The 20,118-nt window shown below is 39.1% G+C and overlaps 1 protein-coding gene across 1 annotated transcript in view; it reads right to left on the reverse strand.

Annotated features, from left to right (window-relative positions):
* The window catches only part of heatr5b (HEAT repeat containing 5B), a 30,601-nt gene extending 16,975 nt beyond the window's left edge, over positions 1 to 13,626 (reverse strand). The window contains exons 1-18 of the mRNA XM_073872817.1: positions 13,472 to 13,626; positions 12,806 to 12,933; positions 11,556 to 11,767; positions 10,002 to 10,110; positions 9,770 to 9,919; positions 9,414 to 9,585; positions 7,554 to 7,708; positions 6,373 to 6,622; positions 5,892 to 6,047; positions 5,023 to 5,273; positions 3,884 to 3,995; positions 3,269 to 3,421; positions 3,086 to 3,185; positions 2,115 to 2,224; positions 1,077 to 1,240; positions 637 to 812; positions 360 to 465; positions 83 to 273 (exon numbers count right to left, since the gene is read on the reverse strand). Coding sequence (XP_073728918.1) covers positions 83 to 273; positions 360 to 465; positions 637 to 812; positions 1,077 to 1,240; positions 2,115 to 2,224; positions 3,086 to 3,185; positions 3,269 to 3,421; positions 3,884 to 3,995; positions 5,023 to 5,273; positions 5,892 to 6,047; positions 6,373 to 6,622; positions 7,554 to 7,708; positions 9,414 to 9,585; positions 9,770 to 9,919; positions 10,002 to 10,110; positions 11,556 to 11,767; positions 12,806 to 12,931 — 2,693 coding nt within the window. The 5' untranslated portion in view covers positions 12,932 to 12,933; positions 13,472 to 13,626. The remainder of the gene's footprint in view (positions 1 to 82; positions 274 to 359; positions 466 to 636; positions 813 to 1,076; positions 1,241 to 2,114; positions 2,225 to 3,085; positions 3,186 to 3,268; positions 3,422 to 3,883; positions 3,996 to 5,022; positions 5,274 to 5,891; positions 6,048 to 6,372; positions 6,623 to 7,553; positions 7,709 to 9,413; positions 9,586 to 9,769; positions 9,920 to 10,001; positions 10,111 to 11,555; positions 11,768 to 12,805; positions 12,934 to 13,471) is intronic.
* Positions 13,627 to 20,118: the final 6,492 nt, after the last annotated feature.

Below are 20,118 nucleotides of genomic sequence, written 5' to 3' on the forward strand. Positions count from 1 at the left end.
ACAGTATTCAAACAAATATGACTGTACAGAACTAGAACATTAAACACAAAATAAGTGTTTTACAAGCAATACAAGTCTGTACTTGTCAAAGCTGTGCTGTGCCATCCTGGCAATGAATGAGGCTTCCCCTACGACTTGTGCCATCCTGCCAAGAGCCTCTCCAGCAGCACAGCGCAGGATGGGGTTTGGGTTATCCAGCGCCCCCATCACGAGTGCCAAAGCCGACTTCCTCACCTCTTCAGGGCCGAGGCTGCTCTTGTTTTCTGCCAGACCCTAAACAAACACAACACGTGTTAATGAACCAGCTAAACTCCAGGAGAGGAGGAACGTGTTATGTGCTGTGAAAGTTTATAAGAAACCTTGAGAGCGCTCAGCACTGCGGTGAAAATGTTTAACTGGACAGCCTGTTGACGGACACCTTTAGCTTGTTTAATGCATTCGGCAAAGTGATCCAGCATTTGCAACCTTGAACACAAAATAGAAAAATGAAAACATCATCACTCATTAATGCTCTGAAGTTAAAGATCATGCTGAGAGCTAATCATTACTGCCCAACACCTCTTACTAGATGTAATGCATCTTTTGCATGTAAATATTTTGTTCTTATTGATTAACAAAAACCATAGCCAATCAGACCTGTGTTTGAAAGAGACGTGTGGAAAGACCACTCCAAACAGAGCGACAGACGCATCGATGACAGACACACCCAGAGGCAGAGGTCCGGGGACGGCCTCACCGACGGGAACCCGCAGGTAAATGGATGACGGGTCGTGTTCGAGAGCTCCACTGCCGGATGCGCTGTTGGGTTGCAGCTGGTCGAAAACAAAAAGCTCATTTGAAACCTAGACAAATCTCAATCAACAAGGAAGTCGGTGCAGTGGGTTGTTCACAGTGCAAGCACTCCATAAAATAATGGTGCACTAAAATCCACACCATAATGTAGGAAAGGTGCATTATGTCTTGTAATTTCTACATTTTAACACAACTAATTTGTTTGTATTGTATGCAGTTTGTTTTTAGATTTAAAGTGTATGATTGTATGACTCTGGCTTTAAAGTAGCATTAGCCGTGATTACCTGATCTTCAATGGACTTGTGATCTGTTTCCTGTAACCACGAGCCCATCAGCACACTGTCATCATAATGACACAGTGAGCGCAGCAGAGAGGTCGTGGTGTTGGCAGAGTTATCTGTCAAGGTGAACTCTGCCACCAACTCCCTCAGCAGGGCATTAAAACTACCTGTTGATCATTTTATAATCATTATCAGCTATTATTTTATAAGTCTAAAGGGGCGTACACACCAAATGCAAATTCAACAATTTGCGCAAGTAGATTACATAAAAAGCACGAATAGATGCTGGGTGATGTGAATAATGCACATTGGGTGGCGCGATTGCCACAAAAACACGCGCTACTGGAATTGAAAAATTTTGGATAAAAAACACTCAGCTCATCAATGTTACTTCTCATCGGCTGTCCATTCACAGTAAAGGGGTGGGACAAATATCACAACAACCAACTGACGCATCGTTCAGACCCTAAACAAACACAACACGTGTTAATGAACCAGCTAAACTCCAGGAAAGGAGCAACGTGTTATGTGCTGTGAAAGTTTATAATTGATAAACAGAGCAGAAGTATCATAGCAACTAAAGTGCTTTGCTAAAAAAAGCAAGCAAGCCCCTACATCCTGCAAGTGCCTACAGTCGGCAAGCGCCTACAGTCGGCAGACGCCTACAGTCGCCAAACGGCAAACCCCTACAGTCGGCAAATACCTACAGTCCGCCAGGCGTTTTCAGCTGTGTTTAAACGCTTTGGTGTGCACACCCCCAATCACAGTAAAGGGGTGGGACAAATATCACAACAACCAACTGGGGCATTGTTCAATAACTGATAAACAAAGCAGAAGTATCATAGCAACAAAAGTGCTTAGCTAAAAAAACGCGAGCAAGCGTCTACATTCGGAAAGCGCCTACAGTCGGAAAGTGCATACATTCTGCAAGCGCCTAAAGTCGGCAAGCGCCTACAGTCCGCCAGCCATTTTCAGCTGTGTTTAAATGCTTTGGTGTGCACGCCCCCTGACAGTTTTATGCTTAAAATTAGAAAGACTTACCTTCATATGTCTTGGGTGGCAGTAGTGCCAGTATGTCATAGAGTCGCAGTCGGACCATGGCAGCACTAGCCTTCAGATGAGCACCATGAACCTTTATCAATGCAGGAACACTGACAAACAACAACAACTATCAGTATGATGACCACTTTTACACTGAACATCAAAATCAGTCAGTCACTTTTATGTGGGTGGAGCCACCCAGTACCCGACGTCAAAAAAACTAAACAATCATGGCTGCCCTGGTTAGGACAAAAACTTATTTTAAAAGAGAAGATTGCAGATTCTCTATTACATGATTACATTAGTGTGTGCCTGCACAGTTCACTCAAAATTAACCCTATATAGGATAACTTGTAATGGCTAACAAAACTAGAAATGACTTGAATGTGAAAGTAAAGTGAAACTGTGTTTTTAACTAATGTTATAAGGTTTAAAACTGCTCAGATTACAGTTCAGAATTATTGAAAAGAAAGCTGTGGAAATAAATCCGCATTTTTTATCCTTTTAATATTTCTTTTAGGAAATACACCAAAAAAAAATCGAACCTTTCATTTGAGTAAATCGATTGAAAATGGGGGAAATTTTATTATGAAATAAATGTTTGAGGGTTTTTTACAAGACACACAGTCCACAATTTTTGGCCTCATTCCATGTAACATTTTGTGCTACCTGCCTTTGCCAAAAACAAAGAGATCAGAGATCCTTGCTTGATACAGCATCTATCCTTTCTTCAGTTCACCAAACTCATTTTCTATAGGTTTCAAGGGGTTGTGATGGCAATGACAGATTTATTTTCACAGCACATATTTATCAAAGCTGCCAATAAATGATAAATCTTGATTCATTGTCCAGCTTTCTTTGCCAAAATTTAATAGCCATAGTAAAATAATAAACAATTGGTGTCAGCTTTTGAATATATGATAGTGACAATAAGATGTTTATAAACAATAATAATAAGATGTGACACTCACTGAGACATCATGGTCATAGCACACTCGATGGGTGTCATCAGTCTACGAATCACATCTTCTGTCAACAGCTCGGGACAATGAGCCACAAAGCTGCGCATTGCTGGGAAAGATCAGAAGCATGACTTGTTAAGTACGCCACACATAGTTACAAATATTAGAAATACTTTATTCGAGGCATTTTACCGCACAGAGCGCCGGCACGTCCCTCCAGCATCACCTGCCAGGTGAAAGAGTCGCCTCGTGCTTTCTCAGCCTCCAGCTCTTTCTGAGAGCGAGGAAACACGTTACGCCACAACAACAACATCTTGGGCAGGTGGTAGCGCACTAGAGATGGTCCTGGGGAGATCATCAGTATAAGAAATGCTTTAAAACTTCTGCCACATACAAAAATCTATACATAAACTCCTAAGCCTTTAACATAAAGTCCATATTTTTGGGCTTATCTTTAATGCTGTGCTTTTTTTAACACAACCGTTATAGTCACGTTGTTAAATCATTGTGACAGCAGTTCTGCTGTTTATTTATATATTACAGGCAGTATTTTGTAAAATTATTAATAACTTCATTATGCATTCTGCAGCTGAATCAAGTGTAGTACTATCAGCCCCACTTCATATATGTTATGTTTAAAAGGTGTTCCCCATGAATAAATGGAGATTCATCTAAATCAGGGCAAAAGCTTCTTAATTTTTATTTTATTTTAAATCCAAATAAACACACTGAAGGAAAAGAAAGCTTTTGTTTGTGCAGAAGAATCTCATCATGTGTGAAAGGGCTTTCAGTGTGTTTGGTTTTTACCTAAGGTCATGAGGGCACCTAAGAGCAGCCAGCCAGCTTGAGTTCTCTGAAGAGACAGACGACTGTTCTGAGCTGCTGAGCGCAGGAGATCTTCAGCTATACTCACCACCATCTGAAAACACATTTGAACTCCGTCAGCGAATACACTCTTACTTTATCAAACATTTTTGCAGTCACAACATTTAAATACATTGTAATATTGCAACAGACCTATAACTCATCCGTCACTCAACTCCCTGAAGATGTCATGATCATGAAACCTCATTCATTTGCAAAAAGTCTCTCTGAACAATACAGCTGGTTACAGAAATTGTTATTACCCTACACACGTGGAGCACGGCGTCAATGCTACATTATAAAACGGCCCGGTTGAAACGCCTTCTAAGCGATGATAAAATACCCCGGTAACCCCACGGTTCAGACCGCATTACATAAGTATCACTGCGCCACTGTTGCTACATACCGATTTATGAAAATAAACACCACAGTCTTTAATCATATTTTCATTGTGTCTTTGCTGCGTCTGTGTTGTTTGGGAACTGCGCTCTATGGCAGCCACACCTAATTCTGAGGAACTACTTTGTTTGACGAAAGAGTAATATTTGTACTACTAATATCATTACAACATATTTGTGTTTTATTTTATGAAATCCTGCTATGCATATGAAGTAACCATTTTATAAAAGCAATAAGCCCTGCGAAGCAGTGGTGTCACAGTGAACTCTATAACAGCTAATGCGGCTTTCACATAGGACGCGGTGTGATTCATTTTAATAGCTTGCGCCGCGCGAGGGCGGTTTGTTGTTGCATCGAGCAAAGCGCAGGCGCGGCGAGCGCAACTTTTGCGCTGCGCTCTGTGACGAGTACCCGTGCGGCCAATAGAAACGGGGCGTCCAAACAAAGTGGACAAAGAGCTTATACTCGGGTCTGGCCAGCAGAGCACAAGCGGCGAGCGCAGCGCACACCACTTCCTATGTGAAAGCCGCATGTGAAAGACACGAACAACGTCCCTTAGCTATTATAAAATGCACTGGTAACCCACTGCTTCTTAGGGCTTATTGCTTTAATAATACATCTGGTGTGGTTACAATAAGATATCAGTGATCATCAGTTATCAGTCAAACAGAAGCGAGTCAGACCTTGCCCTTGGAGTGTGGGATACCCAGTGGACACTGATACACTCCACCCAACAGAGCAGCCATTGCAAAACTGTAGCCACTGACAGCCTCCGGTGAGTTCTTCAGGTTATTAATGCATTCAGCACAGCGCTCCAGTAGAGGCGTCAGCTGGTACGGCAAAGCCACGGCAACACTGCGTAGACACCAGGCCGCAGACAGACGTGCCGCCATGCTCGGGTGCAGCAACACCGACGTTACCGTCTCCAAAAAACCTGCAACGTAGTCGAGACAATGTTCTGGTGGTTCAGGTCTCACATAACATAAGGCGTAAGTGAGTGACTAATAAGACCACATTTATGATCAAATGTGGTTTTGCATTTTATGTGCAGTTAAATATAGACGTGTGTGTGATCAAGCTTATTATCGCTCATAGAGTCATATGAACTCACGTAAGTTTTATTTCAGGGTTCTTTAATTACTTTTAACCACAGGTCAAATTTAGCCAATAATACAAGGCAATGCTGCGCTGACCAAAGTGTTCTGTTACTGTTGTCAGTTTTGGTTAAAAGTGTCACAATTAGGGAAGTGCAATACTGCAAAAATGTTTTTTTTTAAAAGACAGTGATATACCTGATAATACAATTTTACATATCATTTAGTCAATAATAAAGATTTTATCGCACACCATATATATATATATTGCACACCCCTAGTTATGTGTGGTTATAATTGGTCATGGGAGTTTCTAATCAGGAGGTTATGATTAATCATATGATCACACATGCAAGTTATCTTTTCTTATGTGTGGTTACACCTGGTTAAATGAAGTTATCATCATCAGTCAGGCAAGGTCAAGATGGGTTACGTAAGAACATGCACATTCACCGTACCGACAGATGGTTCCTGGATCAGAGGAGATGCTGTAGCGCTCAGACTTTGCACCAGACTGCCCAGCTCTTTAAGGGCACAAACCATGACATGCTGACTTGCTGAGACGTCTCCAGCTCCGGCCCGGTTCTCACTGCTGGTGTCATTCACTACAGCTTCTGTGTGAGAGATAGAGAGACTCAATTACTACTGACTTTACACACTGCATACACGCCACAGGTTTAGGCCTACATCATAATCTATCTGCAGCAACATTCAAGTGATTTTGGGTTACGTCAGTCACTTTAACAAAGACCATAAGTTATAAAATGTTCATCAGGAGCAGTCACTGAGAGCTTAAATAAATAATCCATTATGTCAATGTATTAAATGTCCTGTCAGGATACAGATCCCTTTATAAGGGTCAACAACACATGAGATGTTTATTGATACAGGGGTGATGAATTGCTCCTATTGGCTGATCAGTTTAATTTTGTATCTTACCCACGGCTCTCATCTGTTTGCTGATGGCCAAGCAGATTTCCTTTGCGGCAGCGATTTGAGCCTTCTCACCCAGCAGACCGCCCACAGTTGCCCGCAAGGCAAAGGAGACGCAGCGACGCGAATACACCGCCTCGACGTGAGTCTGTGTGGCCCGCGGGTGAGCAACCAGCTCCAGTAAATGAGATAGAAATACAGCGAAGTTACGCTCCAACCACTGACCTCCCAGAGCCGTGACGAACACAACGTAAGCCTGTGTGAAGAGATATAAATGATTTAAAAGATTAATGATATACAATGATAAATGAAATAAAAGATTTTGATTTAGTTATGGCAAAAAGAATAAGTAATTTGTTGTCCATTGGCACTTAAAGTACAGTCACAGATGAAAATGCAAATTAATCCTGGCTCTTATTCTTTCTCTGTGTAGTAACATTATTTGGGAGGAGCTCGGGTTTGAGCCCCCTATGAGAACAGCAAGCTAAGTTTGTTTTCCATAAACTGAATGGGCAGGTGAATTTGTGAAATGAATGGGTCAGAAACACTCTAAATCAGTATGTGATCCTGTTCGAAAAACTAGAAAAAATTCAGTAAGGAATCAATCATTGTGAATCAATGAGTGATAAATCATTTAAAATCATTATTTATCTCCAATCAACTGGAAGCAAAGCTACTGATGAAGTAATAAAGACCATTAAGTTCTGCACCTGCAAGTGTGAACAGCTGTAGTCCACTAAACACATGCTTCAGCCAAAACACTATAATACGATGTACAAAAAAAAAATCGCCATCACCTGCTTTCAGATGGAGCAGCATTTACTACACAGAGCCGTATTTCACAGAGAAGCTGGGCAAAATCGCGCTCATAATCGAGGAAAATCAACTATGGCTCTGTGTAGTAAATGCCGCTCCATTTGAAAGCAATTGCGATTTACTTCAAATCAAGGAACCGGCTTTACTGATGAAAGACGCATGGGATGCGCAGGCGATTTTTTTGCACAGCCCTACACTATATAACACCACAACATGGACAGGTACCATAGTACTACCATGCTATAGCTTACAGAAACCTACCTTAAAGTACAAAGCTTATATGGCAATTCATTATCAAGCAGGGCTTTATTGATATGTATTGATCACATAAATTTGTCGAGGTATGTGACTGTATGTGTATGCCGTCTTACCTGAGTTACACCGACCCGCACCTCTCGACTGACAGACGCCCCCTTCAGCATTTCTCCTCCGCTCTTCAGAAAGCCTGAACCTCCACGGAGGAAACCTGTGGCCATCAGCTCCAGAACCTCCTCCAGAGTCGCTCGTTTTACAATCTGACGCATTACTAACACACAACAGAGAGATTATCATCCTCACATGTCCAGCCATAAATCAGTACCAAATACACTTAGGCCCAGATTTACTAAACGAGGCAAATAAGCATGAGAACGCAATTCCAAAAAAGCACCAATGGCAGTGGTAATATCTGCAGGTTATTTACTAAAAAAGTGCACATTAAATAACACAGGCGCAAGAGCTGACTCCCATAATGACCAACGAGTGATCTACTAACACCTGATGACCTTGAGTTCAGCACCACGGACATCCCAGCTGAAAAGGCAGGGTGTGAAATCACAGCTAAAGAAGCCAAACTACACAGAAAAGAACTGGAGGATAAAAAAATTAAGGTTAAGAAGTTTTGAAACACCTGCTACTGTGTGACGACTTCTAGTGACTCCTCTTTTATTTCCTCCAGCAAATCAAAAAATAACATGGCTTGGCAAACAAGATTTTTGTATATGATGTTCCGCTAGCATTCTACATAACAAAACTGTTACGTGTTAAAAAGTCCTCTGCTTCATACCATGCGCTCTCTGATCTCTGTGATGCATCTCCTTTCAGCACTAATTGCAGCCATTTTAAGCGCAAAACAATTTAAGACTTAAAGGAACAGTATGTAGGATTGTGGCCAAAACTGGTATTGCAATCACAACAACTGGTGGCCAATACGCAAAATGACAACATAAACATCAGTTGAGGGCTGCAACTTCACTTTTTAAATGACAATATCTTGGCCAGACCACTGCTGTCAGTGATATAAGTATTTAAAATGAAAATGATTTCTTAATGTCTAGTGAAATATCAGGGCCATTTTTTGATTAATTGATATACATTTCTTACATACTGTTCCTTTAATCTCACTTTTTCTTTCATGCCATTGTTGAGTCTTGATATAAAACAAAGCTGTTGCGTGAAGTGATGCCTGTGACGTTCTTGGTTGTCGTTCTTACTGATTCGCGTTTGGGCGTGCTATTTCCCATGAAGTGCCAATAAAAGAAATGCTAGGTAAGGTCTTCTCATGCTACGTAAGATGTATCCATTTTTGAAAAAATCTTTCCGAAACTTGTACGAACCCTGGCGAAGTGCATTCGGCACAGAAATACTCTGTCACACTTCCAACTGCTATTTTGACACTTTGCCTATTGTTTAGCATGAGGAATCCAACTCTTTAACTGTGTTAATAAATCAGAATGCATGAAATACCATTAAACGCCCATTTAAACTGCGATTCATGGACTGACCACTAGAGACTGGCTCAAAAAGGGAGTCAATCTCATAGATCCCCCCCCATGTTAAAATGCCCAGCTAAGTGTTTACAGCCTGGTACAAAGAGTTATTGGTCCATATAGCTAATTTAGTGTTTTATGACAATTGTGATGGGTCATCCTTAAAGATCGGCATAATTAAGGCCGTGACCCCTTGAGTGACAGGTGAATAGCCTCTCCTGTTACTCCCATCCAGCTAGGTGGGCGTGGTTTCAGCAACCAGTCACCTTAGGTCCACCCACGTCCCGCCTCTTAGGGGATTTTTAGTTATCCAGGAGAGACGCACTGCCAAGTTTGCAACGGCAGGCACTGCCTACTTCAAAAATGCTCTTCACAAACCTACAGGTGACGTCATGGACACTCTGTCCATTTTAGAGTCTATGCTTATCACACAAGAACATTTGAAAGCAAGTGATATAACCCCTACGAGCAGATGAAACTCACCTGTGGCCTGTTTGGGCATCAGTGCCGTGGCCATGGCTGTTCCCAGCAGTGTGGATACAGCGACACGCACGCCGTACGTCGAGCCTTCAAGAGCTTTAAAACACAGCGTGGCCACGTTCTCCAGCTCTGTGGTCCAGATAAACACGGCCTCGTTCTGCAGCTCTAACAAACACTGATCAAACACAAGAACATCATCATAACATGATCATCATCCATATCATTAACATTAAAAAAAAGAATTAATAATCATAAAGTCATACAAGGTTTAAGTACTATTGTTTTCTTGTACACAGCACTCTTAGCCATAGGAAAACCTATTGTAATGGCTTGTGTGTCATTCACTGAAATCAGCTCACCTTTGCCACAGCGCAGCGGACAGCCATGGATCTGTCAGTCAGCAGGGATCGAGCATTCTTGTAAATATCTCTATGACAGGAAGCAGCAGCGCCACCCAGACCACTGAGAACCTTCTGCAAACTGAGCAGGATCTCACCTCGACCCTGAGACTGCATTAAAAACACAAACACACAGATCAACTTCTCACAAAGAAATGTGCCTGTCAAACTAAAAATCAGATGATATGTGCACCTCTGCGCTCTTCAGAGCCTTCAGGAGATTATTGATGGTCTCTGGAAATGAGCTGCCCAACATTCGGCCCATTCGCTCATAGAAGGCCCCGACGCACGCCACCGCAGCGCTGACATCACAACAACACAAATCATTCATACAGTTTAGGGGTGTAACGGTACGCAAAAATCACGGTTCGGTGCGAACCCCGGTTTTGAAGCCACGGTTCGGTTCATTTTCGGTACAGTAAGGGAGAAATGCAAACATTAAACTGCAGGTTGTTTATTACTTTAAACTTTTTTTTACAATTTGTTTACACTTTTTTAAACACTTTATTAAAATATAACGGATAAAATATATATAAAATGAAAAAATAATAAATAAAATACTACTGCAAAGTTATTTTTTACATTATTTTATAACAGAAGGTAACTCTTATCTTAACCTTCTCTTAAACTTTTTCTACTAAAACCTTGAACTAACAAATTCAATTCCTGAATACATTTATGAACTATTAGTCTACATTTTTGCCACTAAAAATGTTCTGTTTTGATTTATTTTGGATTGTTTAACTCACAGAATTGAATTGGCTATGTACCATCTCTGTATAAAAATAATATTACTGCTCTATGTGTAACTGCATAGCAAGCAACATGATGATATACTTATTATACACTCATTTTGAGATTAGTGAGTTGCATACATTAGCCATCTTTGATCTTTTGCATGTTTCTCCTAATCTTTGCTTGTGTCATCAATGTAAGCTGTGACTTTACTTACGAACCCCTCCGCAGCTGAGTAACAGCTAGCCCGGGTTACAGCTCTTCTCTGTCCCGACCAGCTGATCGCATTGGCACAATGATATGATTGACGTGATATGCAGATGAAAAATCTGATCACGCATTCCTTATTCTCGCTGTCACAGAAAGCGCGTCTCATGAATGCGTACCAACGAAAGACATGCATCCTCTCACGCACTTTTGAAAGAACAAAGCAGCGCGTTGACACACGTTTAACATGCGCTTTTAGATACGACACGTAAACGTTTACATCAATAATCAAACGGATATACAACTAAGTAAATAAAAATCTTTCTGCGGGCCGAATTATGTTATATGTTTGACAGAAGACTTGCGCTGAACGCGGAGACTTCCGCCACTTAATATGTTCGTGCGGAAACGCACGTATTATGTTCCGCACAGGCGCACACAAAAATGCATTCGGCCTTTCGGTGCACGTGCGCACCATGCCGAAAGCCCTGAACCGAAACGGTCTGGTTCGAATACACGTACCGTTACACCCCTAATACAGTTAACATCATATTGCACTTTGGAGTTCAAGGGTTTCACACAGATGACTTGTTCTGCAGACGTCCTTATAAACCAGCAGAAGATTGTTTGAAAAGACCGCACACAATTCAAATGTGTCATTTTTTTAGTATTTACTTGTGAAATTATGTGAAATTATCTTCTTTGTCTTCTGGTGTCAGCTTAGCTGCACAGGCTGTTGGTTTATATTAACCATCCGCACAATTGTTTTAACAATTTCCCAATTTCGACAATGGATGGCACTCACAGTTTAGTGGGTAAATACGCCGGCGTGTCATCTTTACTCTTGATGATGTCATTACACTTGTCGAGAGTCTGAAAGACAGTGAAGGTGTCGCCGATGCTGTAGAGTACTGCCAGATTCTTGGCCAGCAGTTTCCTGGTGGGCGGCCCTGGTGAGCTGCTGATTAAACCCGTCAGCTGCTCGACTAACTTCTTCTGCTTCTCCTTTACATCAACCTAACACAGTAAAACATCACAATGAACAAAACATACAAAAACTGCACTCCTCTAGTTACTCTAGATTTTAATACAGTCTTCTGTGACACATAACTCTGCATTTTATTTGAACATCATAATAGCATATATAAAACGTTTAACCTGTCACAGTAATTTCTTCATGCTTTAAAACAGCTTGAATGTAACTCAACATTTAGTATATATGTGGATCTATGAATATGCAAATTAGTCCATGCACCATCTTGTACCATAGACATATATGTAAATAAATGCTACATTCAGCAGTAGGGGTGTAATGGATCGAAGTTGACAAATGGTTCAACTCGCATGCGATTCGTGGATTAATACGCACATTTAAATAGGGAAACGGTTACCTACAATCTGTGTGTTTGTTGTAGTACAAGAAAAGAGATTTACATTAGAGACGATAACTTGCGCCATCGTTTACTTTGAGGTATGTATCTTTTGCATATCGTTAACATGTACTAATAAACACCAAAGGAAATGTAAAATCATATATCGGAGGACGTAGGAATCTTATAAATAAAATCACAGTTTTAAATAACAAAAAACTATCATTATTCCAACTTCAGTCTGAAAGGATTAGTATGCATGGTAGGAACATATTAGCCCCTTGTTTAAAATCCTATATTCAGTGTTCACCACTCCTGATTACTTCTATAGGATTTCTTCTTCCTAATGAGTACTTAGGTTTGGGAATGTTGGATAAAAAACCAGGTTTCAGGAGCTGCAGGATGTTCCAAAGAGCCTCAAAAGAAGTTCCTAAAGAAGGAAGTGTGTACCGATTTCTGTCTATGTGATCATCACAATAATCACCAGCATCACTTTTGTACTTATTCTGCAATTCATTCTTGTATTTTTAGTACAAGGGCATATAAAGTATATGGGATTGAGAAAGGTCGCATGTAACCAAATTATTTGCCACTTTGCATTAAAGTAGAGTTCGGCCCCTTTGAATCATTTTATATAAGAAAAAGACATGAAGCAATATTTGAAGTGTCATTTGAAGTGTTTTACCTTATTTGCCGCAACAAGAACTTTATCTAGAAACCTGAGCCACTCGAATATGAAGACGGCTCTCTTAGCTTCAGTGATGTGAGCCAGAGCCTCTTCATTCAGCAGTAAACTGTGTGCCAACTCCATCCCTGATAAAAACAAAGACAAACTGTACATTATCACAGAGCTGCTTACCTACACACTAGTATCATGTGTTCTCATTGAGCATTTTATGGACAGATCCCCAGAAACCTGCCAGTCTTGGACGCCCCAAAAGTGCTAAGTTAGACAGCTGAGCTCGCAAAGTTTAAAGATTATGACGACTGTTCGTGCTGTCCAAGCAGGAAGCTCGCTAGGTTTTGAGACACAGATCTTTGATTTCTGCCGATCGGTTGCTGCTGCTAACAACACCATCATGTATTCTCAATCTCCGCAGTTAAATACTTTTAAGTGACAGCTTGTTAAACAGTGCACATACTGAAGGATTTCGAAAAACGAGCATCATCCGTATCAGGCTAATGGCAAATATGAATGACACACGGCCTAATCGCAAAGATAACAGGCTCAGTTTAATGGTGTACTGATAAAAATCCATCATAAATGAATTCAGAGTAAGTTTTCAATAATATCACACTGTAAACTGTTTCTGTTAACTATTTTTAGCTGATGAAATCAACGTTTTCTTACCTGTTGTCGGACTGTCAGCTCAGCTGTTTGTATTGAGATGGTCGGCAGGGTTAACGTCACTTCCGTTATCATAGCCAATGAACGAAGAGAACGCTCATACATTCACTTCCTCGAATCTGCTAATGTACAATATAAATCATGTAAAAAAATGATATGTAAATAGAATCCGCTCATTAGTCGCTATGAATGATAAACAAGTAAAACGATATTAAGCTTGTGATGGGAAAAGCATTTCGAAGCTTTGAATCAACTGAACCAATAGCCTTGTTTGACTTCGTGCGGCGCTGCAAGAACCGACAGCCGGATGACGTCAAACTTCCGCGAGAGCGATTTAAACAAACCCCACCGCATGATTTCGCGAATCGCTCTCGCGGTACTTTGACGTCACTGGCTGTCGACTCTTGTGGCGCCGCATGAAGTCGAAGCGTTCGAAACACCACACATGCTGTCGACACCTGCTGGTCAAAATAGTGTAATAGCAACTATTATGTCTCTGTCCAAACTTTTTAAACATTTTACAAAATAATAACAAGACCTTTCAAAAAATATGTTTTTAAGAAAAATAAATTTTAATTAAGCCGTAATAAAAGTGTATTTTGGTTTTTTTTATTAAGTCTCTCTATAAACAAAAAGTAGACAAAATGGTAGTGTTAGAAAACCATAAAACTGACCCGAGTTTACATAACCATAATAGACACTGGTCATTTGTGATCAACGTGACTTGGCCGGTTTTGTTTAAAACACACTCCGAACCACTGATTCAAAGCAAAAGATTCGTAAAGGTTTCGAAGCCTCATGAAGCAGTGCTTCGAAAATACAGGTAAATTTTATATAATTAATTTATGTTTCCTGCTAGCAAAAATTCAAATACAAAAATGTACTGGAACTAAAACTCTATTTTCTTAAGATGATCTAACCAAAATATTGCCACTATCCAAAGCTCTATTAATCCTAAAGCAATGAAAACTCTATTTCTATATTCATTTAAGTCCTTTTTCTATGACTGTACTTGTTTTGTTGACCATCACTACATTAAGCTACATTAATCTTTTGTAGACTTCATTACGTCATAACGTCGAAAATCCAATAATTCACCACTAGGGGTAGAGTTGATCTCAAAATGACCAGTCTAATTTAGGTGAACTCAGGTCAGTTTTAATATGCAAGTTCATAAAACATTAATCCTTCTGACTAATAACACTACCATTTTGTTTACTTTTGTTTATAGTCAGATTTAATCACAAACATGTGCATAATAAAAAGATGAGTTAGTTTTTAATGATTTTTTTTTACCTTAAATAAAACTAAAAACACAAAATACACTTTGAATTATGGCTTAATTAAGTTATGTAATTAATTTTTCTTTAAAAAATATTTTAAGAAAAGTTTTGTTATTATTTTGTAAAAAGTGTCAAATGTTTGGACAGATCTTGTTGCTTTTACACTGTTTTAACCAGCAGGTGTCGCCGGCGTGTGTGGTGTTTCGAAGGCATCGAAAAACTGACAGTACAGGTTTAGGTTCACTTTATTTTTAGCCTACCCATAGGTATGCAGTGTTATGAGTTTACAAATTTTACAGACAACACACACATTTATACAACATAGGCTATATGATAAAAATGCATTTAAGGTTCTCAGCATCACTAAAAATAAAAAATTAAATTTGTTCCTAAGACATCCATATTCAACTGAGTGATATCATCTGGCACAAAGCTGTTTCTATACCGCCTAGTTCTACAATACAGAAATTCAAATCTTTGTCTAGATGGCAGAAGTTTAAGTTCATTATTCAAAGGATGAGAGTTGTCATGTAGAATTGAGTTAGTCGTCTGATGTAACTGTCTCGTATACAGGGATGCTGCCTGGACTAAGATGTAACTCCCTAATCAGTTTACTAGACCATCTAACAATTTGACTCAGCAAATTCTTGTTCTTTACAGACAAATTTTCAAACCAAGACACCAAAGGAAACATTAAGATTGAATAAAAGCGCGATAGAATAACAACATCATGGTCATGTCAGTGTGAAAACAGGCCAATTTTAGAACATACACTGGTGCCTCTTTTTACACACTGCTTCACAATTCGCTACAAAGTTCAGCTTAGAGTCAATGATGGTCCCAAGATATTTATAAGATTGCACACATTCTATTTTCTGACTTTCAATAGATGTAACTTCATGTTTCCTAAAATCAATCATATATTTTGTCTTAGATAAGATTAATTGGAGGTATACTCCTCACACCACTTTATAAAGTCATCAATGGACATCCAGGCCGTTTCTAAGTCGGAAGGGTGCAGCATCCAGAGGTGGCATTTGTAGGCTGCATACACTCTTATTAAAAATAATAAAGTTGACTTTTATTCTTGGGTGATTCTCACGAAAACTTGGATTTAAAAATGTCAAGCATGAAAATGTAAAAATTGCTTAAATTTACTTTTTTCCCCACCAGACATTGAAAAACAAAGTCTGGAGTAAATGGGAACATTAATTTAAAAACTTTTACTTATCATTTAACACTTTTTGGAACATAATTAAAAAAATTAGTCCTAAAAAATCTCATTACCGCAACAGTCAGAAAACATCAACACTGACATATTTTCAAAATGACATGACAAACCTGAAAGAACATAATTTGGAGATTCTGCACATGCATTTAAAATCAAAGTATTATGCTTCTATTAATTAAATTAACATTTAATAAGCATCTGTTGCGGTAATGATAATCAAAATGTCGTGTAAGCATTCTGACAAGACAATATTTCAAATTAACTGTAAAAAAATGATCTTACCTGGTAGCCATCTTGAAGTAACTGGTCCATGTGCTTGGTCACTCAAAATCAAACTTTTTTAAAATTCTGTATGTGTGCTTAAACTGTTCTCAAAAAGTGTTGCGGAGGATGAGAACATCAGGCATGGACACATCATTTTCCTAATTTTTCTTCATTATTATTATACATAAATATTCAGTAAATATTTTTTCTGTCATCTAAAGTAGTCTAGCAAAACATCCATTTATTTTTTTTCTTAATATTTTTGTGTTAATTTGATTAAATTACAACATAACGCATGTTCAAACACAGCCGGACACATTGCGGTAATGAGAATTTCAGCAGAAAATGAGATAAAATTTCCAATTATAAATTCTTATGTTGAAATCACACATTGTGCAAGGTAGAACACAGTATTGTGTTAATTCTGATGCTTTTTAATGTTACTATATTACACATTTAAAGCTAAAATCATTAGTGCCGTGGTGTTTCAATGGTTTCGTGAGAATCACCCTCTTAGTTTACTGTAAGTTGTTGTAATACGCTTATGACCTGCGAATATAATCCGCACCCAGCTGGAAAAAACAGCAAGACCAGCATATGTTGTGTTTTGGTTCTGGTATGCTGGTGACCACTAGCTAAACCAGCACCAAACCAGCATGGGAAGTATGCTGGTCTATGCAGTTTTTTCAGCAGGCCAGTTAACTCAAATAAACCAGACTTGATGATGTATGAATCTTCTTAATTTTAAGAACCAAGTTTGAACCATTAAGCCATTTATTTACATTAACCATTATTTAACTAAGTTTACAAGCTGCTTGTTCTTTGTTCTTTGCATGAACATAAATTACCGCATCATCTGCATACATGAACATCACACCCTGTGCATACTGATGATAAGTCATTTATATATAAGCTAAACAAAAGAGGTCCCAATATGGATTCCTGAGGCACAACTATTGCATTGTGCTTTTCAGTTTTGCTCATGGATCTCCATCTCTTCTTGTTAAGGTATCGCTTGCAATTAATAAAGACAAATCGAGAAGGCTACACTGATAAGTCTGATATGGTCCGGTTGATCACAAACTTTAATCTCCAGTTTCTGTTTGGGGCTGTGTTTGCTGTTGGAGGGGAAGATGGCCTGTGGGAACAACAGTTCTTGTATCTGAATGTTATAGTAGTGCACACATTGATCTGTAGTGTCTGTCTAAGGGGAGAAGTATTAACAGGTTGTGGTTTGGGTAAGAGGAATCCTTTTCTTTACTCTTGAGATGTCCTGGGGGTTGGGCGTATGTCTAAATGTTTGAAATTATTTATTATAGTTATCACTTTAATAGCAAAACAAAACCTTTAATTAAGAAATGTTTTAGATTAGATGAGAACTCCTTCAATAGTGTTTAAAAACTATCTCAGATTTAAACATCAAGATGCTGCTTTATAAAATGACAAGAGAACATTTCTGTAAATTAGAACTTTAACAACATCAATGGCAGTGACAACTCACCTTAAAGGTAAAATTTGTAAGATATTTGCAGTAAAAATATCCAAAAACCACTAGTCCGGGGTTATATATTTTGTCCAGCTGATTACTAGCAATATCCCTAATGTTTTCAACTACTTGTAAATTATGAGAAAATTGCCATTCTAAACAGTGACACGGGGTAGTGCAGTTGCCTGTAAATGATGTAAATATCTACGTTACCCTTTGTTACCGCCTTTACTGACGTAAAAACCACATGACAACAGTGTCGTGGACAAATGCAGATGTCATAGCATCTGTCAGGCCACACAACATTTATAAAACCTCATCCGGTAACATGAATTCTCGTTCCCGTAGATTGATGGCCATCAGCGTTTGAGTTAAAGACAACAAATCCCATCATTCCATGCTGCTTCAAATCGTCATTAATCTACGTCATTGTTATTGTTTTGATCTGGCGCCCTCTAGCTGCGCGGATTATACAACTTGCATCTTTAACAATAGCTGTGTCCCCATTAAGAGGCTGCATCCCATAAAGTTCACAGAGGTCAAACCAAAATGAGATGCTTTAGTTTAGAGGATTTCCTAGTTCTGTCATCAATTAATCCCACCCACCACTCCATTCGTTCTATCCTTCACAACCTGAGGAAAGAAGGACACATATTGAGTCTACATTTTAAGGAGTCTGTGAATATAGTGCCACATGGATGACGTACTTTTGTAGGCAAAACCCTGAAGCGAGTTAGCATTTTAGCACTTCCGGTTCCAACCTCCCGAAGTTCATGGTTTTTTTTTTATGGGGTTTTGTTAAACGTCTCAAATAAGATTTTGGGTTTACACAAGCCTGAGATACAGCGGTTGCTGTTCCTACACCGATAGCACATGCACATACATCTCAGAGACGTCTACTTGATGTCTGCACTTACATCTGCAAGATGTATTTTTTTAGTGTTTGCTCAACTCCAATACGTCTCTGAGACGTTTTTTAAAAGATGTCATATAGACATATTGAAGATGTCTGCAAGACGTTTTTATTTTTATTTATTTATTTATTTTTTGAATGTATGCAAGACCTTTATCAGATGTTTTTACACACCAGATGCATTCCAGATCTCCATATCTTTATTAGACATCTTACAGACGTAAGCTTGGTGCAGCTCCAGTTACACTCCAAGATGAGAATTATTGTACGATCAGACACTTCCGTGAAAACCTTTAAAGTATCTTTTTTAAAACAAGACCATAATATGGATCAATAATTTTTATTATACCATTCTGCACTCACTTAAGCTTCTCAAAACCAAGTGACAACATACTATTTCGTATACATTTACACTGCAAATACTTCGAATTTGAAGTGTTAAAATAACATAACAAATAAATATACACAAATGTAGCTGCAAGCAGTTATATGAGGTCAGGGTGCAGGCACCAAAAGTGCAAAAATAGCACACAAGAAAAGAATGCAGCATAGCAGATACATTAGGGAAATTGCAGCACACCGAATTCAGACATGAGAAAGAACATTAACAAAAAATATTACATAGTAAAACATTAAAAGACTAGTGCTGTAATAAGCAAGAAAATAAATGAATAGAATCACCACAACATCAATCAGACTTTTATGAAATAAAACAACAAACTAGATCAACACCTTCAACCAAAAAGAAATGCACTTTCAAACAATTAGATGAAAAAGTGATTAAAACTTCCTTGGGTCAAATTTCTGTTGCTTGCAGCACCCGAGAAGCCCCCTGGTGAGGAGCGGAGAGTTGGGTCAGAGTTGTGCAAATCACTCCGCCCAAGTAGCAGTGCTTCGTCTTCTGAGAATATAGTTCCCAGTGTGTATACTGTTAAAAGATGGCTGTGTCTCATATCACCTTGTTATTTGTACACGGTGTGACTATACAAACCACACTACATAAATAGGAAAATGTTTGCATTATTTTGTCACTTATTCGGAGCAGTTTGCTAGCTGAAGCCATTCACTTCCAGTCTTTGTGCTAAGCTAAGCTAGCGGGTGCTGCGTCAGACAGAGTTACAGCATGCACGGAGATGAGAAAGGTATGCATGGACTTATCTAACTCTGGGGGATACGGTGAATAAGGTAAATTCCCAAAATGTGGGCGTGTTCCTTTAATGCTCAATTGGTACTAAGAGGCCAAAAGTGTGCCAAGAAAATATCCTCCACACCATTAAATCACCACCACCAGCCTGAACCATTGATTCAAGGCAGGATGGATCCATGCTTTCATGTTGTTTACACCAAATTCTGACCCCATCTGAATGTCGGAGCTGAAATCAAGACTCATCAAACCAGGCAACGTCTTGTTGTGAATTGTATCCTCAGTTTCCTGTTTTTAGCTAACATGAGTGTAGGGCTTGTTCAAATACC

Source organism: Misgurnus anguillicaudatus, chromosome 11 (assembly GCF_027580225.2).
Source record: "Misgurnus anguillicaudatus chromosome 11, ASM2758022v2, whole genome shotgun sequence".
NCBI classification, from domain to species: domain Eukaryota; kingdom Metazoa; phylum Chordata; class Actinopteri; order Cypriniformes; family Cobitidae; genus Misgurnus; species Misgurnus anguillicaudatus.